Here is a 26,811-nt window from a genome sequence, read left to right as displayed (position 1 = left end):
AGGATGACATAAAAATCTATATACTAACAGACTATATATATATAATGTATTGAATGAACGGGCATCGACCCATTTCCTCTGATAAGTATAATCTCAACTCTCAGCGGTGTATTCATAATTAGAGAGGGTGAAATAATTATTAAAGGGTTTTGTTTTAAGAATTATCTTTTGAGCCGATTCTTCTTCGGTAAAGTATAAAGAAGCTTAGCTTAATTTGGAAATGAAGAAAAGAAATGTTTGTGTTAATTTATATTTGAACATTTTGATTTATGTTTAAATTGCCTAAATATCTTCATTTGAATATTCAAAATATAATTCAAATATTCCTTAAAAATAGAAATAATACAGTTTAGAAATCTGAAAAGCAAATAACGTTCATTCTGTTTCTCTGTCTATTTTTATTTTACGTATGTTTGCCATCCCACTCGCCAGTTGACTAGCGTGGTGGATTTAAGGTCTGACCCGTCTCCTACATGGAGAAAGAGGCCGATGCCCAGCAGTGGGATGTTACAGGCTGTGCATGGCTGGCATGTATTTTTGTTATATATTTTACATTTATTAGTAATAACAAATACTCGATGTAATAAGAATACTCGGTCACACGGTCGTCTGTTCCTGTGGTAAGCAACTTAATGCTTGTATTGCAGGTAACAGCCGACTGTTATAACTATATTTTTTTTGATAAATATACGAAGAAATAATACATATACAAATACAAATATAACACCCAGACTCCGGCGGGAATCGAACCAGCGGGAAGCGGAACAGAAAGCAGGGCCACTACAAACTGCGCCAACGGGCTAGTCAAAACCAAAGAACTATAAGCAACGGGTCCAAAAAATCCAATGAAAAAGCTAAGGAAAATATTTCCCGTCTCTTTTTATCTCTATATAATACAATAAATGTTGCTATCTCTTTCCCGTTCAGTGTATGCAAATCTTTCTTAGGGATTGTTCGGAGTGACTTAAATCCAGTATAATGAGTGCGATGGTACATCAACACCTTTTGTTACGTTCCGGGATTAACGACTTAGGAAGTATAAAAGATATTTAGAAAATGAGGAATAATATGTCTTATAACAGACGTAAAAAGATTAAAACGTAATTACAGTAAACATTACAAATTATTCTTTGTCATGATATGTATAATAAAATTATACATAATCATTAAACAATACCCTATTAATTATTCTTATATACTTCTGTTTTACTTAATAAGGTTGACTGGTAGACAAGGATGTATTGCTTTAAGTCCACCTTTCGCACAAAATATAATTCACACCTAGTTTAGTAATATTTAATTAATATATAATTAAATAACTATATATGTGGTTAATCAAAATTATAATTACGATTAATTGTATTAATAATAAGTCTTTAATATATTTTTAAGAAAGATGTTAGGTTTCTATAAAATAAATAAATAATTACGAGACATCAAAGAACAGTTTAATAAAGTTTATAGTCTTGACTATGTACACCTAAATCTGTAATTATTAATGACAAATGAAAACTTTAAAATACTTTGTTACGTATCTAAGAACACATTTTATTTAGGATAAAAAAAATAACAAATATGCACCATATGAATATTATTCAATTCTAGCTAAAACCAAGATATTGTGTCAATGGGTCAATGGATGGTAATTATAAATTGGTAAAAAAAAATTTCAGAAAATTGTTAGTTTTCAATCCTACAACTAATTAATAATACTTAATTATTTACGTGATAAGATTTGGTAGTCAAGGGAGCAGATTAATACGTAATTATGCGAATTTGAAACCAGAAATTTACATCACATCGAGACTTATATAGAAAAACCGCCGTTTGTTAAGTGTTTCCTAATTATTTCTCTTCGTTTCAGGATGGAGGACACGGTGCGCTCGCTGCTGCAATACAAAAGCCGCGTGGAAACTCTGAAGCAGGAGAAGGCTTCTTTATCCTCCGCGCTGGAGGTACGTACCTTGTAAATTTTATGTTATTTCACAGACACATAATCACAATGTAGTAATAAAGTATAAATAATAGACATTTTTTTTTATATTTTTTTATAACAAAATGAAAATTAGGAAAATTTTGAAAGTTTCAGAAAGCGTAACCATAACATTAATTTCGTGCTATTGTTAGTTAGCGAGACAGGACAACGTATGTAGGGTCAATGTATTTATAACTTCAGACTAACGCATGAACAAAAATATTCTCCTGACATATTTTTTTTTGAGCTCCAATAGTATCAAATAATGAAGTCAACAACCATAACCATACCCCACAACAACACCAGAAAACCGTACCAATTTCAAAAACATGAAAAAGATATTAAAAAATTTAGTATGTAGTATTTATTTATTGTGAAATGTAATTTGGGCGCAGTAGAACTGTAGTTCGCTTTGTTCACGGACGTTACCCAAAGCTTGTTCGGGCAAAATGAAATTGCTTCTAAACTGTACGCCGCACTTTCGTACGAAACAAATTCTCTCAAATTCATAGTACATGTATGATGGTTTTATTACACGCTTGAAATGGATATAGTGTCTACTAAGTGTTTATTTATTTAGATTGTAGTCGTTCAATACATCCTTAACCGGTTTTATAAACTAAAATCTAGCAATTTTCTAATATCGCAAACTCATCGGCCAATTGCTATGATTATGTCAATTATGTCAAATATTAGTCGCTTATCACTTGATACTTGACAAATATTTCACTACTCAAACTAGCATCAATTACAATAGAAAAAAATGCGAAATATGGATTTAATGTTTTAGTTCCTCAATTACTTTTTGAACTTGGTACTTTTGCTTATTGTGTTGCAACCATACAACAATAATTGCACAATTTTCGCAAAATTCGTTTGATTTATAATTTCAATATTGAATTTCTTCTAAGATACACAATTTGACTTATCGATTACCTACTACTTACCACATTATTTTTACTAATGGACCAGTTATATTACTTTAATAAACATATCGTCAAACCAATGTAATACGAGTATCACGTGGATTTTTACCTAATAAATAATTTGATCGTATACTCTCAGGCGTTGTAATCAAAATTCCAATTTCCCGTACAAATATTTTGCTTCATAAGCGATTAAGTCTATTAAAAAAGTAATTATTTTTTCCATTACCGTAGATGTCGCTACATATTAAATGATATTCTTCGCTAGTCGGCCAGTTAGTCACATTAAAGAGCATTTATCGCGGCACAGGGGGACAGCCGATCATTTTTGGATTATAGCTTATAGCTGCCCCTCTAGATACAGGAATTAATTTACGAAAGTACCACACCCACACCAGGTTATAGAGACCTGATGTAATTTAAGATTACCCTTCTTGGTGTATTATTTTCTGTCCACGGGAGGGGGCAGGGCGGTTCTATTAAGTTTGGAACGTTAATAAACTGGCCGTTCTTTGAGGGATTATGAACGGAGTGTGTTTGAAAGGGGATGAGATGTTTTTTGCGTAATTAGTGGCGCAGGCCTTTCTTGCTGTAAGTGGTGCTTACCTAATGTTTGTTCGGTGACAAACTTTATTAATAAGTCTGCTGAAATCGAGTGCTGTACTTCAATGCAGTTTTATGTTGCCCCTACCTTTTAACCGATTTGTACTTGCGTTAATATGATAGTTCTTAGGGGCCCTTTATACCTAAAGAGAGGATAAAGATTCTGCCCATGTGATCATTATTAGATTATATCTTTGTAAACGTTATAAATAGATATAGCGCTGTGTGGCTACGGTAGTAAACAATATAGTCACCCCCTCTCTTCCCATGGGTGTCGTAAGAGGCGACTAAGGGATAACACAGTTCCACTACCACCTTGGAACTTAAAAAGCAGACCTATGGCGGGATAACCATCCAACTGCTGGCTTTGAAATAAACAGGTCGAAGACGGGCAGCAGCGTCTTTGGTGCGACAAAGCCAGCCCTGCGGTCATCAACCCGCCTGCCCAACGTGGTGACTATGGGCAAAACACATGAGTTCACGCCATTTTTGGCGTGAACTTGTGGAGACCTATGTCCAGCAGTGGACTGTGATAGGCTGAAATGATGATGATGAAGATATTTGTAATTTTCATTGAATATGTCTTATACTCATATATCAGACACAAAAACAACTAATTAATTATAAAATAAAAAACTCACCTTACAACTACAATGGCTAATTATTATTTTTATAGCTATATAAGTCAAATCAAGAATAGTTATTACTTTAGTGCACGAAATTGCACGGAACTCTTATTATTGGAATTAAATTCGTATTGGTCAAGTTTTTTTTCAACGTTCATGTATCTATTCGTCTTATGGTTAAAAAGTTAGTGTTTTTTTTTTTAGTTTACGCTTTTTTTATTTATATCACACTTCTTAAAAATCTCATGTCATCTCAAGTGCTGTTTTTATATTTATTCGTTTATTCTTAGTAAATATTTATAGAAAATAAAATAACAATATATAATTTTTGAGATCTATTCAAATCAGGACCCTCCAAACATGGTCGACAATTTGAAAATGTTTAGAACTGATATTAAAAATAGGGGCATGTACACAATAAAAGATTGGTAGCATCGTCTAAGTGACGGGAAATGGAAAAATCAAAATTCTCATTCACCATTCAAATGTTCATTCACCATTCAAATTCTCAGATAAATGTGACGTGCCGAGGGGATACGGTCGGCAACAATAACTGAATGTCCGTTGTAGCGAAACGGAAATACGGACTTTATAATATTTGTAAATAGGAACTTTTATTTGAATATTTGATTTTTAAAAATAGAAAGTTATTTGAATTATTCGTATTTTATGTATACATAGTTATTTTATATGTAAGCAAAGTGAACAGAATAATTGTAAAAATTGTTATAAAATTTACTATAAGTAATTCATACAATATGCAAAATTACGATATAAAACTAATAATTATTATTTTTTAAACGCAATATTTATTATTTTTAAATTTATATTGAAGAGATAATCCTCTAATTTATAAACGTAACATTTTAGAAGTAAATACTTTTTAGTGATAGTAACCAAAGTAGAGCAACACCATGATATTAATTAAAAAAAGGAATAAAAATATAGTTAAGTAATACGAACAATGAAAATAGAAAAACATGATGATGATATAAGATTGATATGAGAGACTTAAATCAAATTATAAAATAACTAAAAGAATAACTTTACAAATTGTTAAACTTAAACAAGAATACTTTCTAATTTGAAATTCAAAAGAGAAACAGCATTTATAAACAAATATAATACAACGTCGGACGTCTGAAGAAAATACCAAGACTCAGACATCGAGCAAATATTCTCAAAGCAGGTTCCGACGAAGTTTCCATATAATGTACTTCTCAAACATATACACGGGGGGGCGGACAAACAGTCCGGTCTAATGAAATATTTTGAATATTTGTATTTGATTCCTACTTTGAATACGACCATTCGTAAAACGACCGCCTCGTATAACTAGCTCAAATGAATAAGAGATCATTTTTCAATGGATGAATTTTACAACAGCGTTCCTCAGTGAATTTTTAATTTGGCAGCTTAGGGAATATTTGGGGAACAATTTGAGACTTAATATTTCATAATGTTGAACGTTCGGATTTAGGGAATGGAGAGTTATTATGAAATGCTTAGATAGCGTTTTGGATATTAAGTAATTTTATCTTTTTTTTTTTACTTTTATCTTGCTATTTTTCAATGTGTGTTTAAATATCTGATTGTTTTTATAACATTGTATAATTAAGTTACGAAAAATAATTTAATCTGTACCATTCATTGGGCATTGATTTTTACTAAGTTTATGAGTGTATTTAAAATGCATTCCTCGGGTCTAAACAAAAAATATTTAAAAAAAAAAACATATCGATCTATTAAAAAATGTATTAGCTAATTATAATCATCATTTGTCGTTGTGTGGTTCTCAAATAAAATAATATCTATTCATTTGTAATTTTTCATTGCATTTATAAATGAGTTAGCTTTTCATATATACAACAATATTATTTATAATTAAAAATTATAGTAATAACATATTTAAATATTCGATTCCGTCAAAATAAAACCTCTAAAAGTCTAAAACGTGTACACTGACAGGCGAGCCATAGCCGATGTAAGGACATTAAAATGGCGGAAAGCGGGAAATCGGCTATGCACAATGACTGGGGTTTCCCGGTTTAAAAGGCTCCCTCCTCTAAACAATAATTCAGCTTCACCCTTCCGAAGTGCAAGGGCGCAGTTACTGAGGGCAGGAACAGTAATGCGATGTGATTTGTCGATATCGATATGTTATGACACCTCGTGACTTATAAATCAATAAATATAATAATTGTGTTTTCTCGCAAATGAAAAAACCATCGACTTCAATTACATCGACAAGTAACACAACGTAAGTAGACGAAAAAAATTAACAAAAGCACTAGTCGTCACTGCGATTTTCGAGGGTTTCCCTCAATTTCTCTGGAATTCTATCATCAGATCCTGTTTTTCTTACCACGTACTAAACTTGGGATATTTCATTTCCAACAAAAAAGAATTATCTAAATAGGTTCATAAACAACGAAGTTATCCCAGAACATACATTAAATATATATATATATCGTCGAATTGAGTAAACTCCTCCTTTTTTGAAGTCGGTTAAAAAAAAATATGTTTTTCTAGTTTGTAAAGGAACTAAATCTATATTAAATAATACTTTACTTATATAATTATTCAGCAGTGAGAAACAAAATGCAAATGAGTATTTTTTTCACGCTTTATTCTATCAATATAAGATACGATATTTTACTTACAATATAAGCTGTAATTAGGTACTTTATTTTCGTTTTGAATATTATTTAAAAAAAGATGTGCCAAAGCCAGCAAATCTTACCACTGTTTGACTTTGTTTCATTAGATTTCTTCAATAAAAGAAATATCGATAATCCCAAGTGACGTCACTACTACCGGTCACAGCGGTGGTGCATCATTTTATCAAAGCCCCGCCGCGCATCTCAAATTTACACTCGCGCTCTAATTGTGTTTGCCTCGTGTTTGCTCGTTATTTGTAAACGGATGTTCAAAGATTAGGTACTAACACAAAACACTAACAACGTCAGACACGTTAGAACTTAAAAACAGTCTTAATAAACACTAAAATTATTAAACCTGTATTAAAAACAATTTTAAAATTTTCAATTCTAATTTTTAACAGATTAGAGAGGTATTTAAAGTACGTTACTGGCAGTTATTTTATTAACGATTTCTGCATAAATTTTAATGATGTTAGGTTTTTAATACTTACTAGTTCACGTAAGGTCAAGTTTTTTTTGTTTAAAATATAAACTAATTTTAGTTTATTCTTGGTCAAGGGTGAAATCAAAGTAAGTTTAAAAAGGCTTCAAAAATTTTCAATTAACAAACATTGTGTAATATCACATTATTCTTATTAGAGTCAGTCAATTTTTTTTTTTAATATATATAACTAGGTTGGCAAACAAGCGTACGGCTCACCTGAAAGTACTGCCTGCAACACCAGAGGCATTGCAAGCGCGATGCCCACCGTATCCCTAATCCTCTCCCAAGAGCTCTGGTTACTTTACTCACACACACAACACTGCTTGAAAGCAGTGTTATTTGGGTGTTATCTTACAAGATACTTCCCCTGTCGGGCTTCTCGAGATTTTGAGCAGGATATTACCTGCTGTACCCTGCGTTAAAGTGTTATGTGAATACTTTCTGACAAAGGATCATAATAAAGTAAAACCAACACCGTTTTACTTTTTCATAGACCACACAGAAATATCCGAATTTAAATTGAAGCTAAACAAAAGGAAATAACAAAAATTTAAAACGAGATAGCGCAAGACATACTCGATACTGCGTGGATACAACACTTATTGTCTGAATTTTGTTTCGCCAAAACGCTTGTAAAATTCCTGAATTCCTCGCGACTAGACGGTAAAATTCCGAATTGAAACATTGGATGGCATGTTAGGATGCCGTCCCACTGTATATTGCCTATAGCACAGTATAGTACTGCATTTACCCTTACAAAAAATTTGTAACATATATTATCACCAGCTGTATTTACGAATAATGGCTAGAATTTTAGTGGGTTGTAGTCATTAATCGACTTTTAAAAATAATTTGTTTCAAAAAGAAGTTCCATTTGTAACAAATAAATTCAGATTCATTATAACTATTGTGCAGTAGGAGTATAACCTTAAAAATTTTAACAAAACCTCAAAAATAACCTCAAAAATTGTATCTGTTTGAAGGAGCAGTTAGGAGAGGTTATAGTATTTTATTTTCAATTTCTTTTTTCTTTGTGCATTTTCTAACCACTGCTACTATATCATGTCCTATGCCCAAAGGTGGTCTGGAAGAAATTGCTCTTTTAGCGATAAAACCACCTTTGTCATCTTTTATTGCATAATTACTGTGTTTGCTTATATTGTGATGTACGGTAGTGAAGTTTATTATTGACGTGACAACGTCTAATAAATCGATGAACGCCCGCCGCGTGCACGAAAAAGGATGATTCTTTGCGGCGGTACGCTCATTGTCCCGTTACGCTCATTGTACGCTTGCGTCGCACCTATCTCTCTTCCACTCGATTGGCCTATGCGTCCGAGGAGATGTTCTGTTATGACGTTGTCACGTAAAACTATCGTCCGTAAACCATGACAACTGACTTTTTATAAAATTTTTAACTATATTTAGACCTTATTCATAATTTTTTTTTTAATAATAATAATATAAAAATTTAGGTTTAATAAAAAAATTCTATTATATTAGATTGTACATAAACTTACACAAAAACAAACTAATAATATCGTTCTAAAATAAGAACGGCATTATTTTATTAAATTTGACATATAATATAGCTCCAAAAACAAGATAGCTTTCCAATGAAGAGCCACCTTAAATCTAGCTAGAATTGTCTGCATTGTAAACTGCAAACGGCGCTTTTTGCGGGAGGAACAGAGCAATGGCATCTTCATAATTGAGTTACGTCTCCCGGAGCCCGAAGCCTGCGCTAACGAAACCAATTAGCATGGGCGCATAGAACAATACGATACGGTGTAAGGGTTATAGGAATTATAGATAAAAAAATATTTAGGGCTAAATCGATCAGTAATAATATTATTATCTTTAACAAAAATAAAGAAAATCTAAGGACGGATTAGGTGTAAAACAAAGTCAAAAGAAAGACTGACTGCTTTCATATTTTAATTACATTTTTAATCAATTAGCCTTTAAATCAAAAGCTTTACATAAAAGTCGCAAGTCGCTACAATTACTAATCTGTCAGCGTACAAAATTAAACATCGAAATGGAAATATGAATAGAATACAAGTCATCCATTATATACTTGCCTGCAAAAATAATCTCAAGCAAAAGTATGATAAAATTAGTTCGATGAATAATAAATAACGTTAAACAGTGGAACAGTTACCGTGCAGTGGCTATTACACAGAGCTAACCGTCTGACGGAATAAGATTTATGCAAGTATGATGCATACACAAGCACTATTTGGACTAATGAATCTATTGCAATCAAGATATCAACAGCTACAAATATTATTTAACCGCTTTTATTGGTTTTTTTTTAAAATTGGTAATGCACAGCTAAAAACGTCTAAGGTTTATGGTTTGTATTTTCTGTCTACTGTCTAACTAAACACATAACAATGCTAACAAAAAATAAAATATAAAATCCTAGAATAGAAAACACTTAATTTTGTACAATTAGATATTGCTACTTATTTTGTGAAAGAAATTGTATTTTTTTTAACATTTTGCACGTAACTGGCAACCCTCAGGAAACTCAATTATCATTTACCATATTCTTGTTCAAAGCATAATTTTTATTTGTAACTCAATGTTGCTAGTATGTAAATTTAAAAAAAAAAATCAGTTGACTTTGAACTGTGTACAAAAATGTTTTCTAGTAATTTTAGGTTTACACAATCACTAAATCGGACTTTCGGCCCCTCCACGCGCGTCAGTAAGCAAAGGTAATCAGTACACGCAGCCATGAGTAAAACATATGATATCTGTTAGTAGATCCAACTATCTATAATAAAAAATAAAGCGAAAATTGCTTTAATTTTTTTTTTCATATATATGTATAAAAAAATACTTATATGTATAAGTATTTTTTTATTTAGAAATACTACTATTTAAAAATACTTATATGTATAAGTATTTTTTTATTTCAACTGTTTGTAAATCTGATAACTAATGTCAACATTCCCACCATGGCTTTCACGTTGAATGCAAAAATATAAAACTAATTAAAATTAAAAATTAATTTTTATTTTTAAAATTGTATTTGTTATCAATTTGCGGATGATACTTGTCTAATTGCTGCTGATAAAAACCCTCAGACTGCCCTTAGCTTACTGCAATCGGACTTCGACTGTTTAACAAAGTGGTGTCATGATTCTGGTATTATAATAAATCCAAATAAAACAAAACTATTGCATATAAAATCTCCATATTTGCGTCCAGTTCCCATAAAACATATCATCGCTCACACCCATAGCTGCCTACATAATACTAGCTCTACCACATGTCAAAGCTACTGCAATTGCCCAACTGTTGAAGAGGTGAGCACTTATAAGTACCTCGGATTGATAATAGATAACAGCTTTAATTGGAAGTGGCACATTGAATACGTCTGCAACAAACTCCGCCAGTTTTTAGCTAATATTTTAATATTAAAAAAAAGAATACCGCTTAAGATCAAAATTTTATTGTACAACGCAATTGCTGGATCTCACATTAGATACGGTCTAAGTAGCTACGGACGGACTTATAAAACATACACTGAAAGAATCTTGAAACTTCAAATAAAAATAATTAAAGCTATTTTAAATTTTAAGGATAGACATAAACACTGTGATGATGACCTAAATTTTTTTAAACATTGTAATATCTTACCAATTAATATTCAATTTAAGCATATACAGGGAAAACCTGTTCAAGATGCGATACAGCAGACCAACCCTGATAACAGGCATATCGTGGGAGCTGTCTTGTACGCACCGAAACCCCAAGGATGTCGCCTTCGCCATCAGCGAGGTCTACAAAGATATTTATAGCTCAAGCCATTGGGCTTCCCGTTCCCTGCGCGTGGAGAGCTTCACGGGCGCGCAAATCTCTGCAAGACAGAACTGGACCCTATACCTGGTCTTCACGCAGGAAGAGAAGAAGTTGCTGGTGGACCGGGGATACGGGAAAGGGGAGGGGTCGCGTGTCTTGACTATCCACGAGGCGCAGGGCCAGACGAGTGAGAGTGTCATCGTCATCCAGACGAGGAGTGGGAGGCTGCGAATACACGACAGCGTCTCGCACGCGATAGTCGCGGTGACTAGACACACCAAGGCCTGTGTCTACTACACCGACTACAGAGATGACGCGATCTGTCGTTTCGTCGGGAGGGCGGCGGAGGCTACGGAAAAAGACATCCTCGAGCATAGTCTCAAGATGGCGATTCATAATAGAGACACCGCCGTCGTTGAGAGTATTCTCGAGATGTCAAAATAAAATTCGAATAGGTTGCTTTGCTTGGGAGGAGTAAGTTTGGTAGTAATATAGACAATATTAAAAAATATATTTCTAAGAAAACGATTATTACGCATGTAAATAATGAAAGATTTAGCTAGATATAAGTATAGTATTATAAGGAAATAATAATAATACAAAAAAAAAAAAAAAAAAAAAAAAAAAAAAAAAAATGTTGTACCATAGATTAGATTAAGAACCGGTCGGTGGACTCACGTCTCTTTTGGAGACATTAAAAACAAACATAGTCTGACTTGAACAGCGATGTTGTTGACTAACGCCTACCTTGAAATAGAGAAAAAAATAAAAATAAAAATTTGCATGTATTAGAGTAAAAAAGGACATGGGTTCATAAGCCCGTGGATGTATAAGACTTGTTAAAAAAAAAAAAAAAAAAAAATTTAAGCATATAATGTTAAAGGAAAATTATTCAAATCAAAAATTCTGGCAACATATTAAACACCCTACTTACACCCGTGCTATCGCAAAAAACCGATTATGGACTACTAGGCGCATACACAACACATATGGTGAGCGAACTACCGCTTATTTAGTGCCTAGACTAATAAATGACTTACCATCAAAATTGATTGAAAGTATTACACCAATTAACTTAAAAAATAAACTTAAAAATTACTTTCTTGATACTATTGTGACTTGACATATTTAGTGGTGTGCATCTTTTTATTTGAGTTTGCCAGCTTGCTTCTAATAGGAGGGTGGATAATTATGTAATTATTTTATATATATATTTAGTTCATTGGGTACTAAATAGCATTGTCATAAACCTGCGTGGTTTTTAATGCTATTTATATTAAATATGTACAATATTGTTTATTTGATAAATAAATTAAAAAAAAAAAAAAATTGCGCTTTGCGGCTTACACCCGAGTAGCACCACTTCATATAATTTATCATTGATTTGAATTGTGATATAATTATGTTTACAGAATTTTATGAAGGGAGCAGCTATTTAATTTAAAAGCCTCAATTTTGCGCTCAAATACTCTCGATATCAATACTTGTCTCATCAAACTTTAATAAATAAACATTTACCTCACAGTTATTTACCTTTATAGAAGATGACGAAATGTTCTTAGTCTATAGCTTATTTATCCAAATTAATTATCAAACTTTAAAGTGGGAAGCGGGAAGACGTGCCACCGTTTGAATCTTTGATGGAAAAGCCATTTCGAAGCCAATACAGTTTAATTGTTCCCTCGTTGAACATCTGAGTCTGACTTGTTTACACTTAATAAGGCATCGTATTACGTGTAAGTTACCGCGAAACTGCAAATGAGACGGATTTGAAATAAGCAATATTTTTATATATCGAATTAATACTTTTTTGTCATAAGTAAAGGTTGTATTTAAAGCTAAATACGTCTTCATTTTGTATCTGTTACTATTTTAATTCTTGACAATAATTTGTCATACTGTTTTAAAAAAAAATATTTTGATATTTTAATATGACAACAGAATAATTATACTTACAGAAGTAAATCCGTCCCGTAATTACAATGAAATAACTCTTCAATTTCTTCATCTCTTGTACAAAGGCTACTTGATAATTAATAAAGCACTCATTGTGTAAGTAGAAAATCGAAACATTTTATGATCATTTCACCGTCCTGTATTTGCTTATTAAAAAATAAGCGACAAAAGAGCAAAGTTACTGGGGACACGTGAAACAAAGGAATTTTTTGAGACCCCGCACCTGTGCGGAATTAAATGCACGTTTCACCTATTGATATGTCCCTACCGACCGTATCAACCGCGTGCTTTTACAGACAGACGTACAAACAGATTCAGACCCCTTTGTCTCCCCTCGATGACTGATGAAAACTCGCACTGCCTCGCTTTCAAATCTTTTGCACAATTTGAACTCTAACACTTCGAGTTACCTGCCGAAATAGGCTGATATTTTTAAACGACTATTTACAGCCAGCGATACATGACCTCTACGGGTTTAGGTGCCCAGTTTTCACTTTTAATTGGGAAGGACAAATAGGTGGTTCAATTTAAAATGGTTTGTTTAACTTTCATTCTGTCTATGGGCCGTTTAATTAAGAGCGCGAATTATAGGCCCTTTTCACTGTATTTTTAAACAAGGAAAACGATTTTGATGTCAGCCTCAGTGATGGATAGCTTTTCTGTAATGTCTTGATGGAAATATTTGAATTAGATACTCTTTTAAAAGGAAGTAAGGACAATGGGAATAAAGAAGTGAAGCCAATGTTATTTTTGAATATTATAAACGATTTTTTGATTCCCCGAAATAAATTTCCTGTCATTGTTTGAACATCTAAGATTTCTCCATTAAACAATAAAACGGACAGTAAATATTGTCTTTGAGATATCCGTTTCATTTATGTAACTTCAATAATCTATACAGAAATTAACATCAAAATAGTATATGTTAAAATAAAATATAGACATAGATAATAAAAATAATAATATGTTCAGAAACTACGAATGAATGAATGATGTGTATACTTTACCATCAAAGAATTATTGTAAGTAAACAAAAACCGTCAGCGTCTGACCACGTCCTAGTTTTACTAGGCAGACACAGAACTGTCGATTTGTAGTCAGACATAGACATGGGTATTTTAATCCCGTGGATGTTAATTTTCAAATTTAAAAAAAGACATCAAATTAATACTAAAATGTATACTCGAGCATTCCCAAGTTTTGAAACGATATCATACTCTCTTCCCAGGCCTCAGCAGCGCACTACCAAAGCCAACTGTCGGCGTTATCGGCGGAGAACGAACGGCTACGCAACGAGCTCACGGCGTTATCAGCTGGGGTCCACGACAGCGACCACGAGAAGAGGCTGGACGATGTCGCGCAGCAAGTTGTTAGAGCCTTACTCTCTCAGAAGGTAAGCACTAACTTGACAATTGATATTTCTTTAAAGCAGCTAGTTGTAAGTTCACTACTCGTTCAATCAGATACGAGTATATAATAACGATTATAAATTATGTAAGTCGTAAGAATTTACATACTTAAGCACATCTTGTGACTACTTAGAATGAGATCCTGATTAATTTATATGTTCTTTCGCACTTACAAAATTAAATTTAAACGGCAAAATATATTAAAATTAAAACCTTACCCAGGGAAACGGCGCTAAGCAGCGAAACGGTAAATAATCTCTTAATGTACTCGAAACATCCGTAAAAAAAAAAAACTCAAAATTAATACCGCCGTGTAGCCACCAGAATCTCTTAATCCGGTGGCGCATTAAGATGGGCAGAGGAAATTGTTTTCTCATAATTATAGTCGGCTCGTTTCAACCATGGATTACTCGCAACACATTCGCACATAAATCGTTTGAAATGGGACACTTGGACTAAGCTGGCACCGTAATAATTTCACCGAACCTCCGGAACACTATAATCTTGGCATAATCTGCCAGATAATGTGAGCGTTTGTGTTTAAATCCGAGCCGTGAACGTCGGCCGCGATAGTACGTTTTCACAAAAGTTTTCGTATAAATACAGCGCGGCCTGTTCGAGATAAGTTTAAACTGTTGATTCGTTTCGGAATATTGTTTAAGTGGAAACTAATTTAATGCGATATCTAAGTCACCGACTAATCATAATTAAACCATAATTACGATAGCAACTATTCTAATATAATAAAAACTAGACACGGCTCCGGAGACGAAATATACTTAGGAATAGAAAACCTAAAAACTTTTTTTAATATCATATCAAATTACCGTTCCAGCGGGGATCGAACCTGCATCTCCGAATGACCGTGTCGGTGCTCTAGCGATGTACCCCTTAGATCGAAACTTTTGATATGATGATTTTATATTCGGCTCTAAGCGATACTATAATCCCTAATGTGTGGGTAACACAAAAATAAAATCGTACCTAAATCTTCTTTTTTTTTAGCCCTTGCTGTTTCTTTACATTCAATTTCAGTTTGGTCATAACACATGAAAAAGAAAAAAGTCGTGTCATACAAACTTAGAAGAAGCGCAACAACAAGAATGGTTTACAAGCAATTTATGTGTTAACATTATTATAATTACGAGTATACACAAGATTGCTTATATTTATAAAGTATAGATCATAATCCCTAATATAATATAACATATCGTCACAAAGTAGACAGTATATGACGACAATTAACTCAGCGCGAGGGGTGAACATCTATCAAAGCTGCTTCTTGACATTAATTACTTTACAATAGTTACATCAAAAATACATTATAGAATAATTTATGTTATTATATTAAGGGTTGTTCGTTATTTATACCCATTTGAAAAATATGCTACATTATTTTTCTTGATATACATTTTCATCAATATATTGAATAATTAATGTAGTCCGTATTGTGTTTCAGATATAATTTAATATTTAATCTACTTCAATAAGGGTTTATGCTATTCTTTGTAAAAAAATACACATTAAAATCAATATTTTTATAACGTTTTTTAAAGATTATTTTCAATTATAATCAAAATCACAAAATTAATAATAATATTTACAAGAAAACATTTAATTAATATAAATTATTTAATTAACGAACTTTGTCTATTACGCGTATCAATTTTGGTAAAATTTAAAGCTGACAACACTGAGAACGATGTCTTCCGTATCTCCCATCTCCCTTAATTACCTACCGTCAATTACTTACTCGAATTTAATTTAGTTAATGAAGTATAATTAAAATATACCCGTTTATTTTCAAGACTGACGCGGGTTGCTTTAATAAGGATTAATGGAAATGACAAGTTCATCTTTCTTGTACGTGATACAATATTTATTTAAACGCTTCATGTTAATCTTGCCACATCAATATTTTAATTTAAAGTATACCAAAAGCTTGTGATTCGCCAAATCTCATTATACTGTTACCTATTATTGGATGTTTTTAAAAATTTGAGGGGTTTTAACCAGTTGGCGCTAAAGTTCCAGTATTAACCGACGTATACTGGATACACAACCAATAAAAGTTCTATTTATTTTTTCATTTTTCGATCGAACCCCTCTTCGATTTTCAAAAGCTGTTCAGCTATTTGAATCGTGTTCCAATTGTCGATTACTGATATTCAGTTATCAAAATCGCGAATCGCGCGCTAAGTACTGATATTCAGTAATAGACAATTGGAACACAATTAAAATAACAGAATAGCTTATGAAATGTATTGCAGCTTTCAGCGGATATTAATCAATAATTGTGTTTGCACGCAAACGAAAAAAAAACCGACTTTAATTACATCGACAAGTAATACAACGTAGATAGACGAAAAAATAGTCAAGCAACTACGCGTTATCAAAGATTACTCAAAAAGTAGTTATCAGATCTCGATAAAATTTATATGTGACCACATAATAAACATCAGATCCTGGTTTCCTTATCACGGTACCAAACTAGAGATATCCCCTTTCCAACAAAAAAAGAATTATCAAAATCGGTACATCCAGTAGAAAGTTATGCGGTATAATACAACGTAGGTCGACGAAAAAAGCGTCAAGTAAAAACGCATTATTAGATATAACTCGAAAAGTAGTTGTTAGATCTCAAATAAATTTAAATGGGACCAATTGGCACACACCAACTTTCGATTAAAACAAAATTTGTCGAAATCGGTCTTCCCGATCAAAAGTTCTGATGTAACATACATAAAAAAAAATACAGTCGAATTGAGAACCTCCTCCTTTTTTGGAAGTCGGTTAAAAAAAAGAGTTAGACCACACAACTGAAGTAAGACTTACGAAACGTAAATCTCTCTCTTTCTATTTTCATTAACTTATATCTCCCTCTTAACTTCCGTTAGCCTCAACCAATCACACTTCTTGTAACGCTCTCGTCACGCATTCACCAGCTCCCCAAGTCAAGCGTGCGTTAAGAAGTTTTATTTCAAAAGTCGGTTCTGCGTTTAAAAGTTATACCTAAGAAGGTATATAATCCATAACTCTAAAAAGAGCTCTGATCGAAATAAACTAAAGTGATTTCGATCAAGATTTAAAATTCACTATATCCGAACATTGTATACAGTAGTATAAAATTCTTATGAACCAAAAAATATTTCAGAGTGTTAGAGAGGAGTTGGGATGCGCGCGAGCAAGGATACGTGAGCTTGAGGCTCAGAATCGCGCGCTAAGCTCCCTTCTCGTGAGGCAGCTGCGGCCGCAACCCCGACCCTCGCCCGCCACGCCTCACACCCCCCTCACACCGCACACGCCGAGGGATCTACAAGGTAGCCAATTACAAATGCAATAGAAAATTACATAAATGTGTCTAGAATTTCCTGATTACCCAATTACCTTAAAAATCGTTAAATTAATGGATTGATACTATAAACTAGTATTATGAAGCACAACATTACTTTTCATGAAATACTAGAAAGTAATTTTTTCACAATAGTAAAAATTTTTTAAATGTGAAATAATTTAATGGAGAGATAGAAAATAGAAAGAAGAGAATATGACAGAAATGTATGTCAAAATATATATGTTTGGGAATCAGATCATAGCAAAATACAATAACTGAAACGAATAGCACAAAATCAAGCAAAGTTTCCTGCAATCACTATTACATAAAAGCACTCAAAACCAATGATAAGCTATAATAATACTATATATCGTATGTTTACTTGTTATATTACTATAAATTTATATATGATTTTGTTTTAATTTCTCTTTGTACACTTCCTAACCGCTTCTACTTTATCGTATGTAAAAAGGTTGTCTGGAAGAAATTGCTATTTTAGCGATAAGACCGCCTTTTTACATTTGTTATTTCATCATTACTTGTTCGTTTTTGTACAATAAAGCATATTTTTATTATTCTTATTAATTTTTGATAATAAATTCCAGTGCATCTCGTAGACGTAGGATCTTGTGGTTCCCTGGTCTCCTTTAGAGACTCGCCGCCACCAGCTCCACCGGTTCCTCAGCCGCATCCTCTCAGTCAAGACGACAAACGCCGACACCAAATTCTGGCTGACATTTGGACTGAGCTAAAGGTATGAAAATTCTAAAAACACATCTATTTATATGCTCGTACAAACTTATGGCATATCTACAATTTTTTTTCAATGTTGTCCCTCAAAATTGCTCGAATATTAAATATATAAATAAATATCATATAACATACACACACGGTCGTCTGTTCCTATGGTAAGCAGCTTAATGCTTGTATTACAGGTAACGGCCGACTGTTATAACTATATATTTTTTTTATTAATATACATAGAAATAATACATATATAAATACAAATATTACACCCAGACTCAGGCGGGAATCGAACCCGCAACCCGCGAAACAGAAAGCAGGGCCACTACAAACTGCACCAACGGGCTAGTCGAATATATAATATATATTTATATAATATTATTTGATGATTCTTGTTTTAATCGAAAGCTGATGCTTGTGGTCTTTTTTTTTAATTTGATCGATATCTGACGACTACTTTCTGATTAATATTTCATAACGCGTATTTACTTTACTATTTTTTTTGTCTACCTACATTGTGTACTTGTCGATACTACTGAAGTCAGTTTTTTACGTATCCGAGCAAACACAATTTCATCAGTTTACTTTCCTCTTAATTATAATAAATAAATAAACAGTTTCCACTCAACGACCGCCATTAGAAATTTTTCCATTGTCTTGGGACTGAAAACGAAGACCAAATTCGTAAACAGAAATGTTTCAAAACATCTACAAAACACTACTACATTAACCTTTTTTGAATTTTTAACTCGGTGGTTCAAATCTCTCATATTCATTCTCATTTGCTGTCATATAATTTCCAGGGTCTCGAAGTAACTCCCGCAAACCTGGCTCGAGCGCTGTCCGCAGTGGACCCGACGCTGTGGGCGCCGCCCGCCCGCCCCGCGACCCTCAGCCTCAGCGTGCCACAACCAGCTGTCGAACACGCCACTGGTAATCTTACCCCGTATTAAAAGTAATTTACACTTAATTTCCAAATTTCAAGTAACTAAGTAAAGGTTTGTCTATTATAATTAATCGTTTGAAAGAGTAAATATTGAATTTCTTGCCAACTAATTAACCATAATCTATATTTCGAATTAGATGATAGATAGAGATGCTATAGCAGCATCACGTTAAATATGTGATTATTTTTATATATAATAGAAAAGTTAATTTTGGGGTTCTAGGTGCAACAAGAGAGAAGGCGATAGAAGAAGAAAACGGCGAAGCGGGTGCAGAATCACCAGAAAGTGGTGCGAAAGACGAGGGTTACTCCACCATGTCCAGCGATGTTCAAGCCGACGCATCGCGGCAAAGCGACCACGCCGCCGACCGAGCTTTACCCGACCTGAACGAGGCCTCGGACGAAACTGACAACCAAACTATCGTCTCAATCAACCCTAGAGAATCTCGTCGTCACGCTAGAATCCTAGCTGAAGCTGACTATATATATTTTCCCATAGGTGTAGCGTTCGCAGGTATTAGAGGCAGCTACCCACCATCTAGACCAGTATTACCTTTTCAGCATGTCGTTAGGAGTTTCTCAGACTCTCACTTATGCTTGAAGTTACTGACGAGCACAACTTGTCCCACTAGCTGTCTTGACACCCCGTCACCTAGTTCAGGAGTATTAGTTTTAGATCTGAAACCAGCCCCAGAAAGGCCACTAAGAAGACCGGCCATAGCCTCAACTACTAGTTCTGAAAGAGTATCGTGGGGCAGCACAGTTGATGAACGCGATGGATCTCAATATGACGCTGACTATGTCCAACATTGGTTAGAATTAGATGATGCGAGATCTGCGTTACAACAAAGGCATAGAGATCTGGCAGACTTAGAGTACGATAGAGCCGAGTTAGAAGATTGGAGTTTATCCTTATCGTGCGAAGACCTTGGTGATAGGCAATCTCCTTTTGCAGAAATTACCACTCCCGGCCAAATATCATTGTCTACTTTGCCGAGTATAAGAGAAGATGATGCGCTAGAATTAGAGGAGGATGTAGGTGACTGTTTATGGAATGACTGTGGATTTGCGACAGTTGAAATCGACGAATGCAGGATAGCAGATGAAACAGAACAATCTGAGAAAAGATGGGAATATACAGGGTCACAGTCCCCTGGTGGCTCGTGGTCGAGTGCGTCTGATGGTCCAGAAAAACGTTCCAGTGCTGCTTTAAGTGAAGACGGTGATTGTGCTACTGTAGGTCTCGATTTTACACGTGACTTTTATCGCCTTGTAAAATACGAAAGTACAAAAAGTTTAGCGTCAAATTCTTCAAAAGGTGTTACAACGACAGATGCAGCAAATCATTTGAGAATAAATGATGTCCAAACAGTGGCTTTACAAGACCGTGAACAAGCGTTACAAAATGTTTTAAACTTTATAGCGGAACAGCAAAAGTATTGCCGAGATAGAGAGGAGTCTGATTCAATGTCATCCCGTCCTGTATCAGAAATACGTGAATTACCCCCTCCTTATGCTGCAGCTGATTTCGACGATGATTCTGTTGATCCGCGTAGTGAAGTGTCTGAGGATAGGCAAAGGCCAGATTCTTTCGGCAGCTTCTCTGAAAATGACTCGTGTGATGTCATTTCCCTGGACAGAACGAAAGTTAAATATTGTGATAGTGTATCCGAGCCAAGGTCAACTCCTAGGTTTATTGAACGTGAAGATCCTTACACAGAATCGGAAGATTTCTACGATCTGTCTAGAGTTGAAAACGCAGAAAACGAAATAGACGAACACCATCTTTTAAAAGTTCAAAGAAAAAATGAAATTAATAGAAGTATCGATATCAACAACTCAATAGATTTGGATCAACCAAGTTCGATTAAAGATGAAAGATCATGTGAGATCGAATCTAGTCGAAATTCAGAGCTCAACTCCGCTTTAAAAGAGAACACGGTAAACATTTTATTAAACAAGCAAACTGCAATTGAAAGGGATGTTGAACCTAGTTTGGTAAAGTCTGCCAGTTTTCATTGTTCCGGTGATAGTGGAGTATCTCTTGTTGAAGAAGTATTAAGTGCTTGTAGACGGACATCAGCCGTGCTAGGTACTGTTCCTGAAGAAGAGGAAAGTTCTTCTCCTGAAACGAGCTCTCCTCAAATGACTGAATCGAATACAACAAGTACATCAACTGCTGAAACTGTGATAATAAGTAATAAGAATGAGGGAACTCATAGGGAAGTAAGACGTAGATGTGAGAAAAGTCGAATACCTACATTAATGGGTGGAAAGCGACCACCGTCTTCACCGCAAAAAACGCGGTCTAAGATTCCCGTAGCTGAGAGGAGTCAACCTGGATCAACACAGCTGACTTCAGCTCCGGAGCCAATAATTATAAAGCAAGAAAATACATTAAGTTTCCACGAAGCTGCCACTTCTAAGGATGTCATTGAAGAGCTTAACAGGTAGTTTTCGTTCAAATTAAAAGAACACTATTCTATACGTGCAACTAGTTTAACATTAAAAATATTATGTAATTTTTTTTTTAGAATGATTCGCCAAAGTGAAGGAGCAGCTGCAGCGGTCGAGGTCAAAAGCGAAGAGAAGCAGGAAAAGGCATACGCACAAAAAGATAATGCGCTATGGGCTCCTACTGGATGGGTGCATGTCGAAAAGGATATAGACTTTAGTGATCCTAAGGTAACATTTATTTATTATTTAACAATAATCCGACAACAAATTTTACTATAAATGAACTTAATCAGTTATCTAATCGATATAGATTTCATATCGCTTTTATTTTGTGTTTTAGTATTCTTACCGTCTTTCATATAAATGCAACCGAATAATAAATATCCACTAAAAGAAAACATTCCGCGTAGTGTTAGAGAAAGGATCCAGGTGTCCTTAAAGATACTAGGTACTAAAACTTGAGTTTAGTTTCGTTATTTTTAGTGAAAGTGTGTCAAGATACATCGTAAATATTAGCTATTTCTTACTTTATCGATGTGATGCTATCTACAGAATTAAAAGTGCTGTACACTTTGTAACACAAGTACAGCTGAGGTTAGAAAATATGTTTTAAATTTACTTTCATATTGTACCTTATAATGATCAAGTTAAGTAAAAATTTCAAATATAAAGCTATGTTTTGACACATATAAGTGTTGCCGACGATCTACGTAAAATTGCTGGTGTAGGCTGAATGAGGATTGCGGAAAACCGGGATGTATGGCGCGAAGTTGGAGAGTCCTATGTCAGACTGAGATAGGCTGACTGACTGATACTTAATTACGTTGTTTTCAGGCTCGTGCAAATCTTCTAGATGTGATGTTAGCCTCAAGCGACTCTTCTCCTTCCTCGTGCGGGTCTTCGCCAGCAGAGCCTCCGCCTCCATACTCGCGTCTGCATCGCTTACACCGCTCCAGGCGACAGAAGACCGGTAAATACTACTAGCTTGTCTGTTTAAGAGGGAGGGGGGTAAATACTACTAGCTTGTCTGTGTTAGGGGGTAACTGGTTATACGAGACACGAGGGACATTGCTAATGGTAAAAAAGTGATTTGACAATAAATGTTTCCAGTACAAGTAAACGGATCAATTGAGTGTTTAACCGTTCAGTTTGAACATGTTCCTAAGTAATCAAATGATTTATCGTTCATAATTAACATATTCAAAACATACATTTTTTTATTATTAGCAATGTCTAAATGTTACCCCTCAATAAGTGTTGTCCTCATTGTTCACTATCTCTCTCATGTGCATTATTAGGATGTATTCAGTTAAAGGGAATGGGTCTTAGAATTTAATATACTTACTTTGAATGAAAAACGAACAAATAGTTATGTGTCTAACCTTCAAGTTTATTCCTGCACGAATTATACAAAATATTTGACTAAATTAAAGCATTATCTATTACAAAATAAGATATTTTCTATACGTCAACATTATTCTAATAATCATTATAGAAAAACTGAATAATTATTTGTAATTGACAATTTACAGTATTTCATTGATAAAAACATACGTGAAATATAATAATTAAAATTTATTTTTATTAATCCTAAATTGGGTGTACTAAATTTATCTTTTTTTTAAAGTTTGAAAATATTTTAGAGATAAATGTTATAAAATAAAATCGACAAAATGTATTCTAATGTATTTTAAAGTAAGCAATTCATCTGAAATTTAGACTATTCTCTTGTCATGGCTTATTGTGGTGGTAGAGAACTTTTATGTTAATTTTTATGGATGCTTTACTTGTATTACTTTATGACTTTTTTTAAATAAAGTGATGTAAATATTATGAAAAACATGAACTATGAATATAACATACACATGTATTTTTACTATCCTTAAATATAATAAAACAAATAGTTCTATCAATCATAATATTGACACTTTGTAATCTGTGTTAAATGTCATTATGTTTGTGTCACAAGCCACGTCACTGTTTCCGCTCTCACTCTCACGCACCATCTCACTCTCGCCTCATTTCGAGTAGATGTCATAACGGACGCACCGCTCCAGCATAAAAAGGCAATTTTTTTCTCCAGCAGAAAAAAATATTTACATTTTCTTTAATACTGATTAAATTTTCTAAAAAAACTGTAATAAATAAAGGATAATCAAATTAAGTATTGTTTTTAATTTGGTGAAAATATAAAAAAGTTAATAAAATAAAAACTAGTCCGAATATTCGATCGGTGGAATACTCGTAAAAAAAATTATAAGCTAGTCCGAGTATTCGATCGGTGTCGTAAATAAAGCAAAAATATAAGCTGGTTCGAGTATCGGATCGTTGTGAGCGGTGCGTGGCGCGAGTGCGAGCGGGGGTGCTCGGCTCAAGCGCGCGGTGTGTCCAGCGGGCGGTCGCTCGTAGGCGCTAACGTGTGTTGGTGCAGCGGCGGCGCTGCGCGTGCGCGGGCTGGGCGCACTCCGCCAGCCGCGCTACCGCCGGCCCTCCATCCTCGGCCGCGAGGGCTTCTTCGTGCGCTACGCGGAGCCCGAACGCGCTGCTGTCGCCACCTTCGACTTCCTCGATGACCTCTCCGGCTCCGGCTCCCCCGACGGAAACTCTATCGAGTAGACGTCTATGTCCTTCTGCGTCGATTAGTAATGTGACGTGAGCCAAATAGTTACTAGTGTAGCGCGCCCGCAAGGCTGCAGCTTTAGTGTCCGCCCTTACGATTTAGATGTAGGTGTAGTCGTGTTACAATTACTTTTATCATTGACGAGCACCTAGTCTTAACGTTCTTCTTAGATGGTACGATGGTAGCGAGAAGGACCGACGTGTCGAGGCGTTGTCGTTTGGTTTTGTGTTAGCGCTCGGTTTGACTTATTTCGGGAAAGCGACTTGGATCGCGTGTATCATTTTCTGGTTTGGTAAGCTGGACGCTTGTTCGAATGGCGTACAGGCGAATGATTTGCGCTCGTACGAATGCTTTGGATGAACAAAAACGGCTCTATGTATTATTAACAGTTGATTACTTCCTGCGATGTCTAGCTTACGCTTCGAACCAAAAACTATGAATTAGGTAAGAAGACGTAATAAGTAATGACTAAGTAAAGAAAGCTGCGGCCTCGAAGTAATGTGATATTTTTGTATATACTGTAAGTCCCACTTATTTTCGTATACATTTAAATGGATTCCTTTCTAACCGAACGAAGCGTTGTTGAAATAAGAGTGGAGTTATGTTCTCGAGGCCCGGTCGATAGTAATGGTAAAACTGGTCTAGAAAAAAAAACGTAATAATGGTAATGGCAAGTTTTGATGATCCACCGGGCCTTTTATAATTATAAGTACTTATGTAAATATCGACGATGGTTATAATTTACGTATCGAGCTAGTTATAAAAAACTTAATTATAAAGAATAGTCATTATATAACAATCGATTAATCTTTAAAAATCCATTAAATCGAAGGGTACTAAAGTATTTTAAGTGTATATATGTTATGACGTCATTGAATGCTATTTATTGAGTTGTATCTTTTGCGATTTATCGATTATTTGTGTATACTTAGGTACATATCATGAATCTGTATTATTTGGTTATATCTCGAATGAATCATTCACATGTATCGAATGATTTAACAAAAAAAAAAACAATGTATTTTTATTCCTATAGTACCTCATAAAAGATCTTCTATTCTTGTTTTATATTTAAGTAAATCATATTTTATATTACTTAAGAAAATCGAATGATTACTTACGTCATAAATCAATCGATACTTGTGACAAGTTTTTGCTATATTATATTTTCATTAAACGTGGTTATGAACCTTGTGAATTTTGTAGGTATTTGCGGCTTTTATTATTAATTGTAGTTATTCTAATGGCGCAACCAAAGCGATTTCACACTAAAATACAGAATTTGCCACCACTTGTTACGCTGCGACACTAATTTCTTGACCAATATTATTTTAACCAGCTTTGTTTTTATAGTAAATATTGAAGACAATAAGGAAGATTTATACCTATTATTATTAATAAATATAAACGACTCGATCGATATCTAAAATATGAACTTATTAGTATTTATAGTATGATGTAATTGGAATATATTGTACATCCCTAATTAAGTTCGGATACACGCTCTAGATTTACGTAAGGATTACATTTTATTTTTTCACTTTTTATTTTTCAATGCCAAAGTTTTATATTGAGACAGTAATTATTTAGACTCCTATATTATGAAATTATTCTTGCGATTATCGAAGGAAAACTCTAGCGTGTATTCGAATACAGTATAAGTTTAATAAATTATGAGTGTAGTCACAGCAATATTTTCTTTAAAGTAAACCTCTTGGATCCTAAGCGTTGTAAACATTATTTAATGTAAAACTGTTCCTATGGACAATATTCGTCCACGGTCAGTTTGTGTATTTTATGGAACATGGCTATTATAATTGGCATGGTGTTATTTATGGTAAATTATACCTAATCTATATATAAAACATTGTATTCATTATAATTGTAGGATCCAGAAAGTACTGTGATTTGTAACTACCACTGAAACTTTGAGCACAATTGGTTTAAAAGTAAAAAAGAGAGAAAATGAAAAAAATGAATGATGTACTCCAATGTTGGGTGCAGTCATTAGTTCGTTCTAACCTAAGACATAGAAATATTTGAGATAGGTAGGTACTTTGAACAGTACAAAAACGTAGAGTAACAGTATAATTTTAATTGTCTACTATTGCAGATGGGTTGAATAAATGATTCCGTTCCCAAATGATATATTTGTTTGATTTCTTTACCTTTACCTTGTTTATAAAACCAGGGAACTCATTATTTTATATGTAAATATTTTTATTAATAAAGCATTATTATTAAAGTATTAT

The 26,811-nt window shown here is 33.9% G+C and overlaps 1 protein-coding gene across 1 annotated transcript; it reads left to right on the top strand.

Moving 5' to 3' along the window:
• Positions 1-1,865: 1,865 nt before the first annotated feature.
• LOC123653717 lies at positions 1,866-26,705 on the top strand. The gene is made up of 9 exons (XM_045589706.1): positions 1,866-1,955; positions 14,278-14,442; positions 17,613-17,778; positions 18,398-18,546; positions 19,340-19,469; positions 19,706-21,932; positions 22,017-22,167; positions 22,774-22,909; positions 24,371-26,705. The coding sequence occupies exons 1-9, from the start codon at positions 1,866-1,868 to the stop codon at positions 24,553-24,555; spliced, it is 3,399 nt and encodes a 1,132-aa protein (XP_045445662.1). The 3' UTR covers positions 24,556-26,705.
• The last annotated feature ends 106 nt before the right edge of the window (positions 26,706-26,811 follow it).

Source organism: Melitaea cinxia, chromosome 5 (genome assembly GCF_905220565.1).
Source record: "Melitaea cinxia chromosome 5, ilMelCinx1.1, whole genome shotgun sequence".
Taxonomy (NCBI): Eukaryota; Metazoa; Arthropoda; class Insecta; order Lepidoptera; family Nymphalidae; genus Melitaea; species Melitaea cinxia.
The sequence above is the reverse complement of the archived record's forward strand: the minus strand, read 5'-3'. Positions and strand labels throughout refer to the sequence as shown.